The following is a 23,909-nucleotide window of genomic DNA, read 5'->3' as shown; positions in this document are numbered from 1 at the left end:
TTCTTCTTCTAAGTAACCCTAACTAACGCTAGAGTGAAGCAAGATCCTTGAAGATTTAGCGGTTCTTTGCAATTCTAAAGATTAGTTCTTACTTCTCTAGTGAATTTTGAGAATTTTGTTAAAATTGTTAGGTTTAAGGTAATGTATGCACCTTTGTGGAATTTGTTTGATTTTGTGTACAATTTACAAGTGTTGTTGGATTTAGCTCTGAATTATGCTCAATTTACATATGATCATGTTAGCTTGCTAAATTTTTAATCTTTTCAGATATTAAAATAGAAATAAAAAAATCTGAAAGGGATGAAAACAAAAAGAGGGGGGTGAAGGTTATATAGGAAAGAAGCTAGGAAATAAAGAAATAAAAGGAGGGAAAACTTTTGGGATTTTTGGAGGGAGATTAAATGATAGGGGCATTTAAGTATTTTCACATTCCCCACCCCATTAAACCTGTCAAATGACCAAACTTAACTTTTGTTTAACGTCATGATTACTGTAGCAATAAAGGTAAAATTATAGGGGTACCGCTGGTAATGAAAGTTTAATGAAGGGTATCATTGATAATTTCCCAAAAATATATATATATAAATAAAAAGGGTAATTTCCCTATATTCATATTACATTTTATACAGTCTTCTTTTGGCATCTAGAACAAATGAAGTGGTCTTTTTCGTATAAATAAGAAACTTGCACGGGTGATTGTCGTCTAAATTTAATTAGTCATATCTTATCGAGCTAATATTGCTAATTGTTACGGATAATTTATGACTTAATTATTCAGAGAGCCAACTGTTTGGCAGTCAATTGTACACAAAGACGTGTGCAATCAATAACAGTGGCCACATCAAATCCTCTAAAATAGAAAAATAATAGTAGCTTATTAACACAAAACATTTAAATAAGACAGGTTTACAATAAATACTGCAATATAGTTTGAGTACACTATAAAAATTACTTTAAATAAAATTAAAAGTTACTCGAATATAAAATTAAATCAATTAATGATAAGGTTATCCATTGTTAAATTAGGTTTAAAGTATTCTCTGTATTTCTCATTCATATAAACGGCCACATACAAAAGTATATATAGAGTAGGATACTTGGAGGGCAAGTCCAAGATAACCTAAAGATAATCACAAAATATATTCACAATATTTATCTTTCCTAATACCCCCCCCCTCAAGTTGGAGAGTACGGATCTCGGACACCCAACTTGCGAAGTAGAAACTCAAATTTAGCTTTTCCCAAAACTTTTGTAAAAATGTCAGCCAACTGAACCGTCGTAGGAACATACGAAGGTATAATCGTCCCATCTGTAATTGCATCTCGAACAAAATGACAATCCGACTCAATGTGTTTTGTTCGCTCATGAAACACTGGATTCTGCGCAATATATAACGCAGACTGACTATCACAATAAAGGTGCATCCCATTCTCATGTCGAACACCTAAATCTCCAAGTAGTCGCTTCAACCACTTTAATTCACAAGTCGTTGCATTCATACAACAATATTCTGCTTCTAACGAAGAAAGAGCCACCATAGGCTGCTTCTTGGTTTTCCATGACACTAAAGACAAGCCAAGAAGCACAAACCAACCACTTAAGGATCGTCTGGAGAGAGGACAACCTGCCCAATCTGAATCACACCAACCTTCTAACTGTAATGCACTATCAGATCTCAATAAAATACCCTGTCTCGGACTCTTCTTTAAATATCTAACAACTCGCAAAGCTGCTTCCCAATGATCAATCCTGGGTTTCTGCATAAACTGTGACAAAATGTGTACAAAATATGCTAAATCGGGTCTCGTAACAGACAGATAAATTAGTCGCCCTATGAGGCGACGATATTTCTCAATGTCATGATAATACTCTCCCTGGGATAATGCTAACTTGTGATTTTGTTCCATAGGGAACTCTGCAGGTTTAGCATCAAGCAAGCCAGCCTCAGTAATTATATCCAGTGCATACTTCCTCTGGCAAATAAAAATTCCCTGTTTATTCCGGGCTACCTCTAGCCCCAAAAAATATTTCAACACTCCAAGGTCTTTCATCTTGAAACAATCTCCCAAATATGATTTAAAACTGAGCATAGCATTTTTATCGTTGCCTGCAACAATTAAATCATCTACATATACTAACACATTAAGCTGAATTTTACCCTTTGTCAGAGTAAACAAAGAATAATCATAATATGACTGTTTAAAGCCATAATTTTTCAAAGCTGTAGCAAGCTTTGCAAACCAGCACCGAGGGGCTTGTTTAAGCCCGTACAACGATTTCTGCATCCTGCAAACTTTGTCAGAATTATCTTTCTCAAAACCAGGGGGAATTTTCATATATACCTCTTCTTCCAAGTCACCATGAAGAAATGCATTATGAACGTCCATTTGATGAACTTCCCAATTTTTCACTGCCGCTACTGCAAGAAAGGTTCGAACAGTCACCATTTTTGCCACCGGAGCAAATGTTTCGTTGTAGTCTAATCCTTCAACCTGATGATTGCCAAAGATGACTAATCTTGCTTTTAATCTCTGCAAATTCCCATGCTCATCGTATTTTTCTTTGTATACCCACTTGCTTCCAAGTGCCTTTTTACCCGGTGGTAGCTTCTCTAGTACCCAAGTACCCTGTTCTTCAAGTGCCTGTATCTCATCTGCCATTGCCTTCCTCCAACCCTCGTGTTTCATAGCCTCCTTGAAACTTTTGGGTTCATTTCCTCGTGTAATGGCAGCAATGTATGTTCTATGCTTCACAGAAAACCGATGAGAATCAATAAAATGTGTTATAGGGTAAACAGTACCTGAGGAAAGTGATGTCGCAGGTGAACTCTGAGATGATGTAGATGGACTTATATTTCGGATCGTGTGTGTCACAAAGTCACGATGCTTCACATTCGGAAATTTTTGTCTCATGCCTTTACCCAAGGCCTCGGTGTCCCTTGTTGCATTACAATCTATCTCACACTGCCCATTTTGAGCTTCTAGACGCTGCTGTTCTACCTCGGTTTGCGTGTTGCAATCACCCCCTTCTCCCTCGGTTTGCGTGCTGCCAGCACCCCCAGCAGCCCCCTGCTGCGTGCTACCAGCACCCCCATCAGCTCCAGCAGCCGCAGATGATGCAGCGTGCTGGTAAGGGAGGTTGGCAGTCTCCTCCGCGACCTCCCTGCGGTCTGGAGCTGCCTGCCGCAGGTGGGTTGTGGAGCTTGCTGCCTCCCTCTCCACCCCCGTATCTTCACTCACACACTCCCCCTCCATCATGACGCACCACTCATCATCACTATCCCCAACATCTCCACCACTCACACTCACCTTTATGGACTTCTCTCTAGGAGCAATAAAAGGAAAGTCGGTCTCAAAGAATGTCACATCTCTTGACACAAAAATTTCACAAGTTTCCAAGTCGTACACCTTCCATCCCTTTTTCCCGAAAGGATATCCGAGAAACACACACCTCCTACTACGACTTGCAAATTTATCACCCTTACTCTTCAAATTATATGCATAGCACAAGCACCCAAACACCCGAATATACTCATATGAAGGTGTTTTGCCAAATAAAATTTCACAAGGAGTCTTATAATTAAGCAATCTAGAGGGAGTTCTATTAATTAAATGACATGCCGCTTGCACACACTCCCCCCAAAATTTTATAGGCAAATTTGCTTTAAATCTAAGGGCTCTAGCAACATTTAAAATATGTTGATGTTTTCTCTCGACACGCCCATTTTGTTGAGGTGTGCCCACACATGAAGTCTCGAAGTAAATGCCATTGTCAAAAAAATACTCTTTCAACGAATTGAATTCCGTACCATTATCACTGCGAACCACTTTAATTTCTTGAGAAAATTGACGTCTAACAATAGCAACAAAATTATGAAACATATACTCAACTTCCGTTTTATTATTTAATAAATAAATCCACACACTCCTAGAAAAGTCATCTACGATAGTTAAAAAATAGTGAGCACCACAAGACGATGGTGTCTTGTAAGGCCCCCATAAATCTAAATGGACTAGTTCGAAAATATGACTAGCTTTATTTTGACTCAAAGGAAAACTACTCCTATGTTGTTTTGCCCTAGGGCATACATCACATGAATTAAATTTGCTACGACTATGACTCACAAACGGAAGTTGTTGAAGTACTTTTCCCGAAGGATGCCCTAACCGTTGATGCCACAACTTTGTCGACCCATCCACCTTTATCTTCAAAGTCTTCACCGTAGGAACACCCCGGAAATAGTAAAGTCCATCTACTCGTTCACCCGCTCCAATCACCTTCCTCGTCGTTAGGTCCTGTATAACACAAAGTTTATTAGTAAATTGCATTACACAATTCGATTCATCACATAATTGAGTCGTTGAAATTAAATTGCAATTTAATTGAGGCACATAAAGAACATTTTTAAGGATTAAGCCTCCTTGCAATGTCACCGATCCCAATTTAGAAGCATTTGCATAATTTCCATCCGGCAATCCCACCGGATAATGGCTCACATTTGATGCATTCATCAATAAAGAAACATCACAAGTCACATGGTTTGAGGCACCGGTGTCAATAATCCAACCCATATCTTGCTTACCGTGAAGCTTGGGTTTAATGGAGTTCAAGTGATCGAGTAACTGCTGAATTTGGGCCGATGAAATTCCAGCAAGAGCTGCCCCGTCTGAGGCAGTTGCGGCAGCAGCTTGTGAAGGCTGCGAGAGCTGCTGCCCACCAGTCTTGTTTGCTCGAGCAGGAGGCGCACCACCCCCCCTGCCCCTGCCACCTGTCTGTCCTCCACCGCGGCCAGCCGAGCCTCCACCACGACCTGGTCCACACCCACCACGTGGACGATCTCCCCACCAATCCGGAAAGCCGTGGAGTTGAAAGCAACCCGACTCATCGTGACCTTCCCTATTACAGTGAGCACAAAATTTATCACTATTTTCACCACGAGGCTTTTTCCCTTGCAACTTGAAGGCCACCGCATTACTTCGATCATCAATAGGGGCATTCACATCCCCTCCCCGCAAGCGCTCAGCCTGGATGGCCTGTTGATATGCCTTGTCTACCGTCGGCAAAGGTTCTTGGGCTAGAAGTTGAGCCCTTAAAGCCGCATAAGCGGAGTCTAAACCGATCAGAAAATGATGAATAAAATCATCTTGCCTCAATTTCTCCACTTGCTGCACAATGTTACATGTGCACTTCCCGCACTTACACTCCGGCACCGAAACATAAGTGGTTAATTCATCCCAAATCTTTGACATCCTGCCAAAGTAAACAGAAATCAGCTCTATTTTCCCTTGCTTGCAATCTGTCAAGGCCGTCTTCAATTGACAGACCCGAGTTCCACTCACAACACAAAATCGATTACGAAGACTATCCCAGAGCAACTTCGCATCATCATAATCACCTAGAGTCGACCGGACAATAGGATCCAAGGTATTAGATAACCAAGACACCAACATAGAATGGACAGCCACCCAATCCTCAATTTTCTCAGAGTCACTCGGCTTTGCAACCGAGCCATCGATAAAGCCAAACTTCCGCTTAGCCTTCAAAGCCGTCCTCACAGCTCTAGCCCATTCATCATAATTGTCTCCCCGTAATTGAATCGGAGTGATGACATTACCTGGCCCGTCACTTGAACCTAGGTGAAAGGTCAAGTCGACCTTCGATTTTCCTCCATCTCCCCCTTGCATCTCTTAATCTCACGCAAGAAATTAATTAAAAAAATAATTTATGAAAATCAGTCAAAGAACTCACAGTCACGAACAAAATTTATGAAAAATAATGATCGGAAAAATTTTTGTGGATCTCACAAAGCTCTTGATACCATGTTAAATTAGGTTTAAAGTATTCTCTGTATTTCTCATTCATATAAACGGCCACATACAAAAGTATATATAGAGTAGGATACTTGGAGGGCAAGTCCAAGATAACCTAAAGATAATCACAAAATATATTCACAATATTTATCTTTCCTAATATCCATTAAAAAACTTATCCATTAAATATCACTTTTCTTAGTTCAGTTCAGTTCACTTCAGCTCCAATCAATTCAGTTCACTTCAGCTTCTAATTTCCTTCTCTCATAAAATATTCATTTCAGCTCAGTTGAGTTCAGTTCAGCTCCAATCAGTTCTGTTCAGTTCAGTTCCGCTCCAATTAGTTCAGTTCAGTTCAGCTCAGCTCAGTTCATGTGAACAAACCCTTAATCACATCACCCTTTAATAGTTCATGTTGGGATTTTTTGATAGATTATAAAACATATTCATAGGCTTCAACCATCAGTTTAAATTTTTGTTTGAATTGATCCTTTAACATGATATCAGAGTCTTGTGCAAGTTATGTAGAGGGTTAATGCTGCATTCGTATTTCAAGCCCAAAAGACTCTCATGTGAGGAGGCGTGATAGAGTATAAAACAATCGATATTACAACATTTGATGCATGATTTCCTCTCTTTGTACTTCATTCTACTCGAAGATTAGAGATCCAATTATTGCTTCTCTACAATTAGTCCATAAGCAGGTGTGGAATCTTGTTGAACAACAGACCTCCCAAGTATCACCACATGTAAGTGTTTCACATTGATTGAAGAAGAAAGAGTTAATAACTTTATAAGGCTAAGGAGCTACTCTTCCTATTGTCATATGATTTTGGGATGGAACCTCCTTGGACTTTTAAATTAGACTCTCTCTCTCTTTCTCTCTTGATTTGTTGGTGCGGCCTAAACCCGTATTTAACAAATCTCCACCAATCCTAGTTCGAGATGGATGATAAATTCCAAGGGTCTAATCGATAGTGTGTGCAGTTGTGTACTAATTATTCCAAATGTTGCATGGGTCCTTAAGCGTCAGCAATATTTTGTGGTATATTCATCAGCTTCTGGGCTCTGGCTACTTTTGAGCATTTTAGTACGACCCACTACACCTTACCAATAAATGTTGTTTCTACTTCTAACCTCTAATTACTTTTGCCTCAAAAAAAAAAAAAAGCTGTAATTACTAGTAAATTTCTTTAAAAAAAAAAACTAAAAAAAATCATTGTGATTGTATTATGTTAGGCATTGTTGAAGTATACTCGCTAAAGTTGCTTTAGATTTTAAAGCTAATTTTAACTTTTCCCTGATGCAAGAACAATGAATTAACGTGAAGTAAAAGTATTGGGTGAAAAAGATTTACCATGTGTTTACATTCCGTACTTTGTAATGTTAGATTTAAAATCAAAGTGTTTTAAATACTTCCTCCGTTTTTTATTATTGCACCATAGGAATTGTGTACAAATATTTTGGTAGTGGAAAAAAGTAAGAGAGAGAAAGGTAAAAATACAAAATTGTCCATGTGACATATTGATAAACTAAAAAATAAGTGTGAAAAAGTAAGGATATGTTGGGTATTTGTAGTGTGAACACAAATAATTTTTTTCCTAAAGAGGAAATGGTGCAATATTTGTAAAACTTCCTAAAAAGGCAAGTGGTGCAATAATAAAAGAACGGAGGAAGTATGAGATTTAAAAGTTTGAGACTTAGGTGTCCAAAATTCCAGACACGTCATCCAAATTCTAAGAAGCAAAATATGAGACTCATTTCGTAATGAGGAGTAGTTAAGATGATTAAGATGGGATGATACATGCATTAAGATGCATGATCGAAGACTTCAATTACTAGCCGGTATACTTCAATTACTTAATTTGTTGTACGAACATTTTAACGGCTATGGATAAAATTGTAGAATTTGATGGGAAACCTCTCATACTAAATTTGCTGCTACACTCATTTTATAAAAGGACGGCGATTCTAAGTAGGGGAGTAAATTAAAGGAGTGTTGAATTCTAGCTCGTCGACCTCTTTGCCGAGGGGAAGAGCTAGTCTAGAGGTGGTGTTGCGAAATGGCGGCAAATGATGATAGACTTTATACATCAATCCTGGGCTTTAACTATCAATTTAAGTTTTTGGTTGAATTGGTCCATTAACATGATATCAAGAGCCAACATGATAAGAAGGTTACGGATTCAAATCTCATATACCCTTCCGACCTTTCAAATGGAGTATATCGCACTGGGTGTGTGATGCCCAAGTTGCATAAATAGCATCCACATTCAAGCTCAATGGACTCTCATATAAAGGGTATTTAAGAGAGCGGTAAAACAGAGAAAAAAAGACGACGCATTTTTTTGTTGTCACACCAACCTAGTGGTTACAACTGTCTTTTAACATTAGTTATAATATTGTGTCAAAAAAAAAAACATTAATTATAATAGTTCATAGAGGGGTTTTGTGATTACTCTACACGTTGTTACTATAATTTAACATAAGATGTGAAGATAAAAAATTAATTGACGTGTGTATTTAATGAATTATTTGTGATTAGGTTGTCAATAAATTGTCTTTGGTTGGATCAATTGCACAAATTTGATGGTACACCGAAAGATATAGGAGTGTGCCTCATATGCTTGCTACGACACACACCACTTCGCAGAGTTCAAACATGTGGACAAGAGTACGACTTAGGGCCTGTTCTGATTTACTAAATTGAATTGATTGGAGCTGAATTGAACTGAATAAAGTTGAAATGAATTGTTTATGAGAGAAGAAAATTAGAAACTGAACTGAAATAAACTGATTGAAACTGAACTGAAATTAAGCTGAAAAGAACAGACCTTTAGTTGTAAACAAGATTTGAGTTGCAAGTTCTCGCTACTTGGGAACACGTTTTTATAGTCTACATCAGTACTCTTTGTGGTTATCTTTAATTTATAGATTAAATAAAACATAAGGACAATGATAAGAAATTGGTTGATACAAGATTAATAAAATCACACTTTGATTATCATTAGCTCGCATTTGTAACAAAAGAATTAACAAAAAAATATAACAAATTTAATCTCGTCCAAAGCTCTTTTTTTCTGTGAACTACAACAATCAAACTACATAATATAGATGAAATAAATGATATCTGTTCAAGTTTCTTGTAAAATATAAGATGAACTAATACTTATATTTCACATTTACTAGAAAAGAAAGCGATAAATTAAGAATAATAATGAGAATAATTAGGAGCTATTAACAGGAGATAATCTTGGAACATGAACTGGGAAATTATCAATCTCATCAATCCAAGGGTTTTGCTCCTTTGCTGGATTAATGGTCTTCAATGCTTCCCAAACCGCGCTATTACACTTGAATCCTGATCCGAATGCAATTTGCCATGTCCTATGACCTTTCTTGATCCTTCCCTTGGCTTCGGCGTAAGCCAATTCGTACCACAATGAGCTACTAGACGTGTTACCGAACCTATAAAGTGTCATCCTAGACGGTTCCATGTGCCACGATGAGAGATCGAGGTTCTTCTCTAACTCGTCTAACACCGCCCTTCCACCAGCATGGATGCAAAAATGCTCAATTGCTAACTTAAAATCGGGAATGTACGGCTTAATTTTCATTTTGAATGCTTTTCTCGCGACTAGTGTGACAAAAAATAATAGTTGTTCAGACACGGGAAGGACTAATGGCCCTAGGGTTGTAATGTTGGCCTTTAGGGCTTCCCCAGCTACGGCCATTAGGTCTTTTGAGAGAGAAACTCCGATTTTCATATCTTCGTCTTCTTTTTGGTATACACAAGAGTAACTTTTGTCATCTGCCCCCTTGTGGGTACGAACCGTGTGTACAAGTTGATACTTAGAACGACGTCTATCAGTAGGTCGATTCGAGAGAAGGATGGCAGCTCCTCCCTTACGGAAGAGGCAATTTGATAACAACATCGATCGATCATTTCCCTTGTACCAATTTTGTGTGATGTTCTCCGTGCTCACTACCAAAGCATAGGTGTTACCATGTACCTACATTTGCGTACAAAGAGTAATTAATTATTAAATCTTCTAAGAAAAAAAAAAAAAACAATTAAGCAATAAATATCACTATAAAAATAATTAATTTAACAACTTTCTTAGGGAAATCATAAGCAACATAAGATTTAAAGACAATTTTAATCTTAATCATGGACAATTGGACTTACAAATGTGTAAGTACGTCCAATAAGAACAATGGAATTAAATTAAATTATTAATTAAAGAATAAGATATAGTAGTAGTTGTTGTTGTACTTGACCTAACTGACCTACCCTTCATGCTTTCTTGTTATCAATATTAATTAGCTGAACACTTAATTTAATGATCTTATTATAAACAATTCTTTATCCAAAGTGTAACAAGTTATCACTATGCGTAAATTTTAAGCGGAAACTTTACGAATTTTAGAGAGTGGATCTTAGAATCTAAATTATGCTACTCATTACTCCCTCCGTCCCAAAAAGAACGATCCATTTGGCCAAAACTTTGTCCCAAAAAGAATGACCCATTTGCATTAAAACACCACCAATTTGCAACAATATTTGTGCAAAATTAGCTTCCCTATATAAAAATTTCATTTTCCATGTTATTTTATTACTTTCTCTCTCTATTTTTTTACAAACCCCATGTAAATTTATCTTTCCAATATACTTTTACTTCTTTTTACTTAACTTCCTTAATACCCGCGTAATCAACCCAAATGGGTCGTTCTTTTTGGGACGGAGGGAGTAGTATATAATTCAAACTTCCAAAAATGTCCCTAAAAGTCAAACATGAATTCTTATTCTTCTATTTATTACTTTGAGTGTACATAAACATCCATTTTACCATTATTTACACGAGGAAAAAGAAATGATAAAAGAGTAAAATTGTGGTTCATCTTTTGGTCTATTTTATAAAAAATTTGAGTAACTTTTGACATATATAGAAAGTTAGATAGGCTTACGAAATAGGGGACATTTTTTTAAATGACAACAAAAAAAGTGAGCAATTTTATTCCTCACTTTTAAGGGAATCCTAATCACTCCAAAAGAAACTGCCCAAATTTGAGCTACATTATTCTACAATACTTAATGACTCCCACCAACAAAATCAAGTGTAGTGTCATACTCCTATATATCAAGAAAATTATAATTTTAAATTTTGATTTAGATTCATTAAGCATGTTATTATGTAAATGATATGATTATATAATAGCTGTGATAAATAATAAAATATTTCAAAGTTGCCACTAATATTAAACGGAGGTATTAAAAATTATATAAATAAATACCTGAAGAAGTTCCTTGGCAAGATCAATGGAAATGAGGCCAGCACTGCAACCCATACCACCAAGATTGTAGCTCAGAATGTTGCCTCTAAGCTTGTAATGGTTAACAATCATAGCGGACAAAGACGGTGTCGGGTTGAACAAGCTACAATTTACAACCAAAATCCCTATATCCTTAGCCTTCACCTTAGTCTTAGCCAACAATTCATCAATGGCTCCAAACATCACCAATTCGGCCTCCTTTCGAGCCAAGTCCATGCACGGGTTGTGTGGGACGTTGATCAAAGCGTCGGGGAAGTACGTATCTTGACCTAAACCCGACCTTTCTAAGATCTTCTTTTGAAAATCTATGTTTTCTTGTGTGAAAGCCCCGACTCTATAGGTTCGATCCATGAAAATCTCCCTACTAACTTTCCTAGATGGATCGGGCTTGTAACACGCGAAGTTAACCAAGTATATCTTTCTAGGCCGACTCATGAAGTATAGAGTACCAAGAAAGACCAACAAGGCTGTGCACATAAACACCGTGACCATATTATACTTAACAAGGTCTAGTGACAACTGAACCAACCCTTGGAGCGAATGTACTGAAACGTGTACACTACTTAAGACCGTAAGCATCAAAGGGACTAACATTAGATACAAAAAATTCGAGATTAAATAATGATACCCTAGCTTAACGTACTTCAATCGGACCGACTGATTGAAGTTCGGAAGCTTATAATTGTTACCATTATTACTATTATTATCGTTACCACTCATCTTGTTGTCACCCCTAGTACCATTGGCTTCCGTGTTTCGACTCATTTCTTGTGCCATTTTTTGAGAGAATTTATGTAAAAAAAAAAAAAATGAAAGTTTCCAAAAAATTTGGGATGGAGGGAAAGAGGCAAAAGAGTAAGGTAATTTATAGGGAAAAGAAAGTATGTAAGAAGATACAAAGTAGACCAACGAACAAGAGAATATAACGTGGGAAATAAGAGAAAAGATGAGGTTATTAAGATTGATGGTACAACTATACCAACTACCCCAACGAACTTTTAATTGAATGCGCGCCTTTGAATAATTCTTTGGTTTATGGCATGAGATGGGAAATTATGTAACAAACAATTTAATTTAATTTGGGTAGGCGTTCAGCAGGGAAATGGCAGGTTTTATGCAATTAATATAGTATACAAAGTTTATTTTTATTTTCTCCAATTGCATAATTTATGATGATTGAGCCATTATTTTTTGACTGCCAAATTTAATTTACAACACGTCTTAATGATGAATCAATTTGTACACTCTTGTGTATCTTGACCTTTTTAACATTATTGAGTTCACACTAGGGTCTTCCTAAGCTATTATGAGTAACAAATCGCGTTTTTTTTTGTTTTTTCTCGGACTTTTACTTTCAACGGATTTTATTACAACAACTGCGACACATGTTGGATTAACCTAATTGAAATGTCACATAGGTACATTTATCTCTCGAAAATGACTAGGTTTTTTTTTTTTTTTTTTTTCTTTTTTTTTTTTTTTGTAAAAATATCTTCTCTCTAAGGCTCTATTCTCTTTACTTACTTTCACTAGTTTTAAGGAAAAATGAGTTCCAAATATAAACCGTAGAGTAATAAATTTACATAAGTTTGGATATGTTAAGTTTAAGAAAAATAAGTTTTGATAGAGCCATAAAGGTTAATAAGGGCTAGAAAAGCTCAATTATATCCAAAATAGTTATCCTCGAGTTAGTCCATCCTAGACCAAATTATGGCCTGTTCTTTTCAGCTTAATTTCAGTTCAATTCAGTTCAGTTCAGTTCCTAATTTCTTTCTCTCATAAACAATCTAGTTCAGTTCAATTCAGCTCCAATCAGTTCAGTTCAACTCAGCTCAGTAAATCATAAGTTCAAATTAGTAAAATTCAAGTGAATTGAACACACCTCAATTTTTTTTTTTTTTTCTAACATAGTAACATGATCGAATTTTGAGATTATTTTGTACAGAAGTTTGAATAAAGTAAAAATCAAATCGATGTAACAAAATAAACATAATGAGTAAAAGATATAAAGTACATACTACAGAGTAATTCAAATTTGATTGTAACCTATCCTGTCGATAATTCGGAATTTCGGGATTCATCCCCCTGTTACATCACATAGAGGTTTTACTCGTTTGGTGGGGGCATATGATTTTATGGGTACAGGTTGGACATATTAAGACCATATGGGCAACTAGCTGATAGTTGTCCAAAGAATTAAAGAGAGTAATACTTGTTCCAACTGTTATCATCTTCATCAATTTTACAGCCAGTGATGAAGATGTTTACGAAAGATGTACCCCCCATATTGCTGGAGTTAGTACGCTTATTTAATGGTCAAGTAAATAGTTGAGGGTACACAAATTTAGGCATAAAATTTACCTTCTTTTTTTTTTTTTATTCTTTAATTAGGATGATATTAAGCAATTATTTTAATTTCAGTATCACTGCTGCTTTGCTGGAGAGATTGTGAACTAATTAATCACCAAAAGAATCCTCAAATCATTTTGGCCCTACATTTATTTGGCCATTATTATGTACTTGTATGTTTGAATTATTATTATTAAAACTTATTAATAATTCAATCGTACTTATTGAGAGAATTACAAATCTATCAAGATCTCTTATGTAAACGTATTTTCTATAGTATGGTAGGTAATAGTCAAACTTGTCTTTGACATTAAAGTCAATGTGTAATGGAATATGTCAAAGTGTAATGGAATATATGAGACGGAGGAGTCTTTGACATTAAAGTCAAAGGACAATGAAAAATGTGAGATAGAGAAATATATGAATTTGTAAGTATAATTATACGGTGTTGATAATACGGAGTAATTCATAATTTATAACTCGTGTTTTATGCGATCTTGAATTTTGTAATGGTCAAAATGTGTCAAAAAAAAAAAAAAAAACAGTGATCTTACTTGAGAAATCAGTGTGACTCAATGCAATAAGGAATGAGACTAACCATTCTTAGAGCCATTAGCTGTTTGTATATGGTTCAATGAGGAGGACTTGGGTTTGTGGATTTGTGTGTTGATCTTGTTAATCTTGTCTTCCTACAACAATAAGAGAAATTCAATTAAGTTGATTGGATCCAAAAACTTGCATAAATCTAATAAGTTAATTCACATAAAAGTCAACTTTACTAATAAGCGACTTAATGAAATTCGTGGGGACATATGTAATGTATGCAAAATGTGTTGTTCAAAAGCAATGTTCATGTTATTGCACGCAAGAACATGAGCCTTTTTGAAATTAGAGGACTAAAGTAGTTGATTGTATCTAGGGAATCAGCTAAAGAGCCATAAAGAACAATAATGTAGACGACATACCTTATTTTTGTCCACCTTCAATTCAATTAACTAAGATAGTTGTCATTCAAGTTGTTAGTTTCATTTTTCAACTAGTTAAAAGGTTCAAAAGTTTTAGTTCTTATACTAATCCTGTTAAGAGAAGTTCAAACAGTTCTGAAACCCGCTTGTTTCTGAAACTGATCTGACACAAAAAATTCAGATTTCAAGCATGAAGAAGATAGGCCAAGCTAACCTTTAGAAATCTGGTATACATTTTGATATTTGGGGACTCCAATTTACAGCAAAAGCAGAAGCTGCTCCTAGATCTGTAGTATCACACTAACATTTGATCGTTATCTCTGAAAACTATCAAATAACATAGGCTATCTATCAAACACCAAGAACGCAGTAATGGCATGGAGCATAAAATCCAGTTGCTGCAATAAACTGATGTATAAGGGACATAGATCTGTTTCAATTTTATAAACTGATAACACCATATATAATGATAGAAGTTAAATCCTGTATATCAGGAGCAGATATTACAATCTGTCAGAATATTTTTTTTATGAAAAGATAAAAGGTATGGAGATCATCATCAGAACACAAATTTACATCATGTAGTTCTGATTGATAACCCCAACTTTTAAATTTCTGCAATCCAGTTTTACTCAAGTCAAAAAGATTACAACTAGAATAGCAATTTAATCGATCTACGAAAAATTTTACAGCCATATACACTAGATAATAGATATCAACAGGTCCAACACTACTAAGACACTCGGGAAAGAGACCGTAGCCACGAAATGTCCTCTCAAATCCATGAAACAGGCACTTCCTAGCTGATGTTCTTGACACTTTCCTACTAACCAACTTGTCATATCAGATGGTGATCGTCGATACTGGTATAATGGCTAATAAACATCTTAATCTCAACATTAGTGCTAAATGACAATATCATTGACCATACAAGTCCCTACTAACAGTATCAATCTACAGGTCAAGATCAGAAGGAAAGAAAATCCTACATATATGATTAACTGATTACTGCAGATAGGACACATCATTTGGAGGCTACGATTCTTAGAGAATCAAATCAGAGCTATAAAACACAAATTTTCCAGATTTTTGCTAGTGACAAAGTGCTTATGTTCAACATATGCATAGTAATATTGGCTGTAAATGGAGTCTAAACTTGATGACGTACGCTCTTAATAGGCACAGTATATCGCTGCCTTCATCAAGCAACCTCAGAGGTATGTAAGATATTTCTACACCCAGAAAAAATAGTTGTTTAAAACTTTTAAGAATTTTGCAAGTCTTTAAATTTTCACCACACCTAAGCTAGCTAGATTTTGTGGTTATATATTAGCACTGTAGGTGAATATAAACATTCAATCTCAGAATTTTCTTTTGCTTACAAAACTAAAATCGATTGACATGGGTCAAAGAGCTTGGTAACTACTTCTCAATACGCTTCTCCTGTCAACAAAACAAGACAAAGTGTGGCTTATTAGCTGCTGCGGTATTGAGTCTGAGCATACATCTACATTACTGAGTGTTTTATTTCTAAGTAATGCGAAGCAGCTATTATGTGCTGCTGACCAACTTGTCCGCTTTTCAGCCAGTAAGAGGGGAAAAAAAGGCTCAGAGGAAGAGTGCATAAGCCTCTTCAATATATCATAGTAGACTACTATGATTGTCAAGCATTTAAGCTGGCTGCATGCTAATGACTGGATTAACTACTCTGTTTTTTGAATCAAATACCTTTAAAATTAAAAATAAAGAACAAGTTGATTTAATTCAGTATCACACCCAAGTCCTAATACACACAGAAGACCTAGCCCAGTGACAAGCATGTATTGTCAAGATCACAAGTATGTGAATTTGAGTTCAATGGCAATTAATTCTGATACACAGGCTCAATTGCTTTGGCGCACTACTCGAACCAAATACAGGAACTTACATTTTTTTCCCATGATCTATCAAAGGGTATCACTACTTGTCCACTTTGTCTTTCTTTTAAGCATTTAGGTCTTCCCTTTGTACATATTAATGTATAATATAAAATCAAAACTTCTACAAGGACTTTATCCAAGACAAACCATGATGGCAACCTAACTCTCTATTTCCTGCAGCCACTCTAAATGTGAAGCAGAGAGTGTGTAGATTGGTAACTAAGGAAATGGAAAGAAATTATGCCCAACTTCCAAGCTGGTGACGGTATCTCCAAACAACGGCAAAAGAATTAAAGAAGAATGGGATTGTGACACTGAGCAATGGGAAGAGAGGGAACAAAGTGAAGGAATTTTTGTGCCAAAGAAAATAAATAGAGGAATAGCAGGCCCTCTTCTTTATGGAATTAGGCCCTCAAAATATCAAATATACGTATAGCCGTATACATATGGTAAGGAAAGTGACTTAAAAGTACTGCAATGGAGCATGATAGAGAACCCTACTAAAATGAGCATAACCTCATTGTTTGACTCAAGCAAGATCGTGAAGTCTTGGTACACAATGACGTGTTCAGTCCCAAATTGGCAATAGCATCAAACTTATACCTCTGTATCAAACAGCTGTACATTAATAAGTTGAGGATATCCTAGAATTGTGTCTAGTCACCCTGAGAAGAATGTGATGAAAACAACTCGTGGCATTATATGATGAAGACCGACATTATATGATAAAAACCCAAGTTGAGCCAAGGCTGGAACTGCACCACCTGGTAAATGGAAAATCAAAGTTACTCAAGTTGAGAGTAAGGATAGAATTAAGACAAATGAAGGCACCAAGCCACCAAGTGCAAATAGTAATAACTCAAGGATGAACACAAACAGAAACACAAACCAATCATAACCAAGTTACCAAGGTTTAATAATGTTGGGACAAAGAAGGCATGAACCCAAAGCCACTAGCCACCAGCTACCAGAAACAATACAACCATTATCAAAGGGCTGAACACACCAACAAGATTCAGAATAGTATAGCTGTCATAGTGTCATATGCTACTCAAGTCAGCTAAATTACAAGCAAAATTTCGACCAACTTCCAATGTATTTTTTCATCTTGCAACAAAATCCAGAAGAGGTCCGAACTGAATCCTTTTTATCAACTGCAGAACTACTATTTTAAATCTTTGTCTTCTTTTCCTCGAGTGCAGGATTACTACTTGCAGTTGAGAATGTGGTTTTGTTGAAGGAATCTGATATAAGATAAAGCACTGGATAGGGATTTCAGGGATAGCCTATAGCTGGGAGAGAAAATGGAAAATGGCAGCTAGATCTATCAAAGGGAAAACAGCAGAGAAAACTCTCTACTTGGTCTTCCAATTTGGGCTTGTCTGACGTATCATTGTATCAAAAGGTTTGGGGTGCACTGAGGCAATCAAGACCCTTCAACACCTTTTGATTAGCCCATAATTTAACACCATTTAGTTGAATATTGGGATGCAATTGCATGTTTTGCACTTGAATCTCATATATTTTGATTACTTGTGTACAATGTCACTTTCATAGATTATTCTGTGATCTAGATAATTTTGAGCACCGATAAATGAATACAAGAATCGCATGACATATTATAGACCAAAAACACGTTATAATTAAGGAAGATGCAAAGTGGTATCAAAAGATAAACAAAGACTACAAATGTCACACTATTTTGTCCCTATCTTTATATTTACAAATGATCTTGCTGTAAGGCCAATTAGGATGGAAAGTAGAGCTTAACTCAGTGCTTAAGAGCTTTCCAGTGAAGCTTTTTAATGATATACTTTAGTCTAAGATTCTCAAACAAAGCTTTAATTCAAAATTATGGGCAACGTGAACATCCATGCATTTCCTAATTGCATCCAGAATTCCAGACCACCTTGCACAACTGTGCCATACGAGCCGAACTCAATCCTTGTTTACAGCATTGCTAAGTCAGTTTATATGTTCTAAAGACCTGCAAATACTTCCTTAACCCAATTTTAGAGGACAACCATTATTATTATTATTATTATTATTATTTTCATATAATAATTTATGCTTAAGTTTTGGGGACTGAATTTGGATGATCTATATTTTCTGTAAGATTCTCTACAGTTAACTAAGTTTTGTACTCTCTCTCTTTTCTTGCTTTTTTTAAATGACGTTTTCTTTATGCTTTGTTTTACATCTTTAACTACGCTAGAGTGATTTATTAATCTAGGCATTCTAGGGTATGGCTAACCCTAACTATTGATTTGATTGCATGATTAGTGAATATCTAAATTTATTAGATTAAATGTTCTTGCTTATTTAATTCATTTGTATTATGAATACTAGATTAAGTATTACTATCATAATGAATCTTTACGTCTTAATTACAATAAGAATTGTATCTAGATGGATTGTGTTGCATTAAAATGAAAAAAAAAAAAAGGCATAAATTTCTCTATTAGGGCATTGGGTATGAGGGATAGGGATGACAGGGATGCAAACGAGTAATAAGGATAGAATATTGATAGATTGAATAAGGATATAAGTGGTTTCCTTTGATCGGTATAAGTTGATAATAATGGTGGTATAAGTAACAAGATCATTAATATTAATATACCCTTAATAACACTCCCTATCTCTCCTTCTTCCTTTCTTTTCATTAATATGAAGTATACCCTTAAATAAATAGCCCTTTCATATTTCTTCCCCTTATGAGGTTTTGTCCCTAGCCCTATCCCCTATAACTCCCACCCTCCATAAGTCCATAATAAAACACAAATACTTAGGCCTTATTCTTTTGAACTGGATGGGTTTGAATTAGACCAAATGGAATTAAATTTCCAAGAGAAAACTAACTAGACTAGACTGAATTGAACGGAAAAGAAAAACTAAAAAAAAAAAAGGTCCAATATAGCAAGTCCTTATTCTTTTACCACTTCATTATCCTTAAACCTCATCCCCTATCCCCCTAAATAAACAACCCCTATGGAAAAAACAATCTGGATTGTCAGGAAACTAAGGTGTTATACTTAAATTCTTAAAGCTGCATGAGTCCATGAGATTAGGTGTGATTGCACATTGGGGAAGCCATAGATACTCGGAAGAGGTTTATTAGCCTTTGGTTTAGCTAATTGGGTTAGCAACAAAAAAAATTATCACTTTGAAAGTCTAACAAGGCTTGGCATTCACACAAGCACACCAACATAAAAGTTGTAATTCTTAGAAACATGCCATAAAGGCCCGACAAAACAAAATATTAAGTATAACATGCTGCCTAAAGTCCATTATTATTCATCCTCTTTGCTTTTAAATCACAAAATGCAAAGCACCCAACTCCATATTCCCAATACAAAAAAAAAAAAAAAAAAAAAAAAAAAAAAAAAAAAAAAAACAAGAAATTGCTGTTAGACCTATAAACAAGACAGTTTGATTGGTTTGGATCATGTGATTTCCTTGCAAGGTCATAAACTAAAGCTCGAAACTTAATAATTGAGGTTATTTTATTTGTAGTTCTAACCAGCAAACGGACCATTTCAAGCTAATAAACTTTCAGCTTTCTCATTCATATTTTATAACCCAATTCAATTATACCATCTTTTAGTCATTATCAATAATGAATGTTCAATTAGAGCTACATTTCCAGCATATCAATATAACAATTTCATATTTTAGTCAATACATGTTCATTTTCAGTTGCATCATAACATAACAAACATCAAAAATCAAGCAAATTAAAATAAAGCAAAGATATTTTACCATAATTAAATGCATAGAATGCACTTGTTGTCATGTTGTGCCACCAACAGCAGATCAATCTGAAATAGTGAAATTATTTACAAAATTAAGGCAGATATTGAACCATTTAATTAAATTCAAAGATAAAACTATAAATAAATAAATCAATTACTGAATAAAGGAAATTTTTAAAATATTTAATCTAAAATTTTGAAAGCAATGTGAATGTCTATATTTTGAAAGCAACATAAGGCACAATCCAACGGCTAGTTTACTGTATTTCTCCAAAAAAAAAAAAAAAAAAAAGAAAATCAATTGAAAAGTGAAAGCTAAAATAAACCGAAAAAGAATTAACTTTTTTTTCATTATTACTAATATTTATGTTTACCATATCTTTGAAAAGATGAACATTGCAATGTAGAAATGGAGAGGAATCAAGAACTTGGAATTTGAAGGATTCGTCGACAATACACCTTCTATAAACCCTAATTCCTCTTTTGTTGCTGATTTGCCGCCTTTAATGAGAACTGTCGAACTAGTGGTTTACTTTGGACATTTGGTACAAAAAAATGCTTGTTTATGCAACCACAATTCAATTACGGAGTACAGAGTAACATAACGTGCTAGTCAGTAGTCACACTATGGTCCTGTTCGGCATAACTAGTGAAGCGGTGACTTTAAAACAGTCAAGAAACAGGTAGCTATCGGTATAACAAGTAGCTATCAATTAATAGTAGGGAGTGAGTAGTAGACTAGTAGTAACTTCTAACTAGCGGAGTGAGTGAGTGGCAAATGAAGCAATTGAAGTACTAAGGGCTTGTTTGATATCAGTTTCGGTTTTTACTTTCATTTTTTTTTGGAAAACCAAAAACCTAAATGAGAAAACAAGAAAAAGGTATTTTTACTTTTCAGTTGTTAATTTTTAAAATTATCATGATTTTAATATGTTTAAATAATTTTTGATACATTATGGGACATATATCATATACTTTTAAAACCCCAAAAAAACAGAAAAACACAACAATGCCAAACGAATCCTAAAGTATTAGAGTATTGTTTTACTTGTAAAAAAGTAACCAAAATTTTCAAACGCTACCTGTTAGAGGTTGCCCCATTCAATCACGTTGATTAACAAAATATTGTAAAATTGGCCCCTCTTGTGGGTCAGCTTTGCAATATAATACACTTTTTATGTTTTTTTTTTTAAAAAAAAAAAAAAAAAAAAAAAAAAAAAAAAAAAAAAAACACTTAGATCTAACATCACCATTCACGAGAGACAAACCACCACCATTCTGTCTACTCCCTATCATCCCGCCGGTCATCTCTCATCACGAAGTCACCGCACTACCATTATTATCCCTCTGTCATTTCACCGGTCAACCATGAACCACCCCAATCATCTCCATCTTCTCATGTTCGACAGCCGCCATCACTATCACAACTCCGTGTTCCTCTCTGAAAGGTCCTCTCTGCATCCCTCTTCTTCTTCCTCCCTCAACAACCACTCCAGCGTCGCTTCGTAGCGGTAACAAAAAGATATACTAGTAGCAAAAGGGTGTAAACTAGGGTCATATCAAACCCTTAGGGTAGCATCTTCTTCACGGAAGCAATTTTAACACCTTAGATGGTGTGGTGTGGTGGTGGTGGTCTACAATTGAGATTTCATGGAGGAAGAAGGTGGGTTGATGTAATGGAAGAATGGATAATGGAGGAAGAAAGGGATGAAACTTACAAAATTATCCCTAATTAAACAAATAAAATATCCCATATACCCCCTGATTTATATTGCTTGTTAATCAGACCGATCAACTAGTATTTCCTCCTACATGCTATCTTTGAAACGTCACAATTTTTAACATTTGAAAAACTTACCAAAACATTACCTCTAACGCTTACCTCTATCAAACCAATGCCTCATCGAACACTCTTAAATTGGTCAAAACACTAAGTTGGTTAAAAAAAAACTAACCAGTACATCAAACGCTACCACCAAACAAGGTCTAACTCAAAATATAAAAAGGGCAAATTATAAAGAACATGGACTAATGAACACATAGATGGGTGTAAGACATAATAATTATACTTCATAGATATATACATTAAAAAAAATCATAAAATGTATTTTTTAAACCCCGAATAGACATTTAATTTGTTAAAAATCAAGATCATAATGAAAATGCATAAAATTTTTTAAAAAACACATTTAAACCTAAATAGCATATACTTTATGTTGAAAGAACATAGATTGTCATTTTAACCAAGTGTATCATGAGCACTAAGCTCTTGAGTGCACCACCTAATTGGTAAATAGCTAAAAAGTGCATTCGAGAGTTTGAATAAATTCATTTGATCTCTATTTTATGCAAAACACATAATTCTATCATTTTTTTTTCATAATGGCCAACTTACACTTATTAGATATTATAATGTGTTACATCATAAAACACCATTAACATGTAAGAGGTACCTTTGCGATGTCACTAAATGTCACATCTATCCTATCATAGAGGCACTCAATTGATATTTTAGAATTCATTTTCTCAACACTTTACTAAATTCAATGGCTTATTTAAGAATGAATTAGCTATTATTGGATTCATCTGATGGGATTAAGGTAACTTTGACTCTTCTTGTATGCAATACTTTTGAGGTTGACTCCATTCTTTCAATGGAATCCCAATGGATTGGAAAATAAATCAAGTTCTATTACTGAAAAGTGACAATTTAATTATCCTCATTATAAATGATCCCTTTTGAAACCCTCACATAATGGAGGAAAGCAATACCTTCTTTGAATATTTTTGAAGAACAAAATATTCAGAAAAGCAAGTAAAAGCAAGTTGATTTGATGGAACAATGTGTCAAAATGCCTATGAAGAGGAAAGCTTGAACTTGAAGTAATTAATTAAAAAAAAAACCAGAGTTCTAGTAAGCAAATTAGAAAACTAATCATAATTATCTAAGTATGCTTAGTTGAGCTTTACAAAAACTACTTATAGTCCAAAAACTTGAAACCCATAAACTAAGAAAATCGCTTCCACAAAGCCTTACTTGAGTAGACCACGCAACCTCACATATGTAAAAGAGGGTTGAAAGTCTTTTTAAAGCTGTTGTGCTAAAGGAAATTGGCTTTAGATCTAACGGGCATGAAGTGTGTTGAAGATAAAACGCTATTGCTCCACTGCATGTTTGCATCCTACGTCTAAATAACCAAACAACCCACCCAATCGACACGGTGGAGGTCGGATACAAAAGTAATACTTCCGCATGTTGCTTCCCAAACCTCGCCCGATCATGTATGTCCCAAAATTTTGCTTGATTAGGTGGACTAGAACCTTCATTCACTGACGTACGTAATCGCTCATGACCTCTTTTTTAAGAAGAAAATGATCGAAAACTTCTAGATCCTACAAAAGTCAAATAAATCTTAACCCACTAAAGAAGAGTATTAGTAGAAAATGGTTACAAAGAGCTAAAAAATGCAAGTGAATAACTAAGAAACAAGGGAATATTAGGAAATAAATTAGGGCATAACAACAAACCTAATCTTTTGCTTTAATTAAATGGTAGAGTAATGTTTTTGTTTAATTATTTGCAAGAACGAGTCAAATGTCGAGATTAACTTATATTTTCCCTTAAAAAAATACAGTAACTTTTATTTTTTGTTTTATTTATTTGTCACACGAACATAAAATTTACACACTTTTATGTCTTAAACCTAAATTTAATGCTATTTTGTTATTTACTCGTTTATTCATACTATTCACAAATCAATGAATCACAATTAGTGTAT

At 35.0% G+C, this 23,909-nt stretch overlaps 2 protein-coding genes and 1 long non-coding RNA gene across 3 annotated transcripts; all 3 read right to left on the bottom strand.

The window, feature by feature from the left end:
- Positions 1 to 774: 774 nt before the first annotated feature.
- Positions 775 to 5,685, bottom strand: LOC145622504 (uncharacterized). Its single transcript, XM_081676410.1, has 5 exons — positions 4,393 to 5,685; positions 4,090 to 4,278; positions 2,109 to 3,486; positions 1,397 to 2,012; positions 775 to 850 (listed from the first exon to the last, which is right to left on the bottom strand). Exons 1-5 carry the CDS (start codon positions 5,683 to 5,685, stop codon positions 775 to 777), a joined length of 3,552 nt encoding a protein of 1,183 aa, XP_081532536.1.
- Positions 5,686 to 8,792: 3,107 nt separating this feature from the next.
- Positions 8,793 to 12,057, bottom strand: LOC145623698 (3-ketoacyl-CoA synthase 11-like). The gene is made up of 2 exons (XM_081676555.1): positions 11,107 to 12,057; positions 8,793 to 9,824 (listed from the first exon to the last, which is right to left on the bottom strand). Exons 1-2 carry the CDS (start codon positions 11,920 to 11,922, stop codon positions 9,039 to 9,041), a joined length of 1,602 nt encoding a protein of 533 aa, XP_081532681.1. The 5' UTR covers positions 11,923 to 12,057; the 3' UTR covers positions 8,793 to 9,038.
- A 4,138-nt stretch (positions 12,058 to 16,195) lies between these two features.
- Positions 16,196 to 20,759, bottom strand: LOC145623699 (uncharacterized). The gene is made up of 3 exons (XR_014110188.1): positions 20,505 to 20,759; positions 20,138 to 20,196; positions 16,196 to 17,142 (listed from the first exon to the last, which is right to left on the bottom strand). It is a non-coding gene; the product is annotated as an uncharacterized LOC145623699 (long non-coding RNA).
- Between the last annotated feature and the right edge of the window lie 3,150 nt (positions 20,760 to 23,909).

Source organism: Chenopodium album, chromosome 3 (genome assembly GCF_948465745.1).
Source record: "Chenopodium album chromosome 3, dcCheAlbu1.1, whole genome shotgun sequence".
NCBI classification, from domain to species: Eukaryota; Viridiplantae; Streptophyta; class Magnoliopsida; order Caryophyllales; family Amaranthaceae; genus Chenopodium; species Chenopodium album.
The sequence above is the reverse complement of the archived record's forward strand: the minus strand, read 5'-3'. Positions and strand labels throughout refer to the sequence as shown.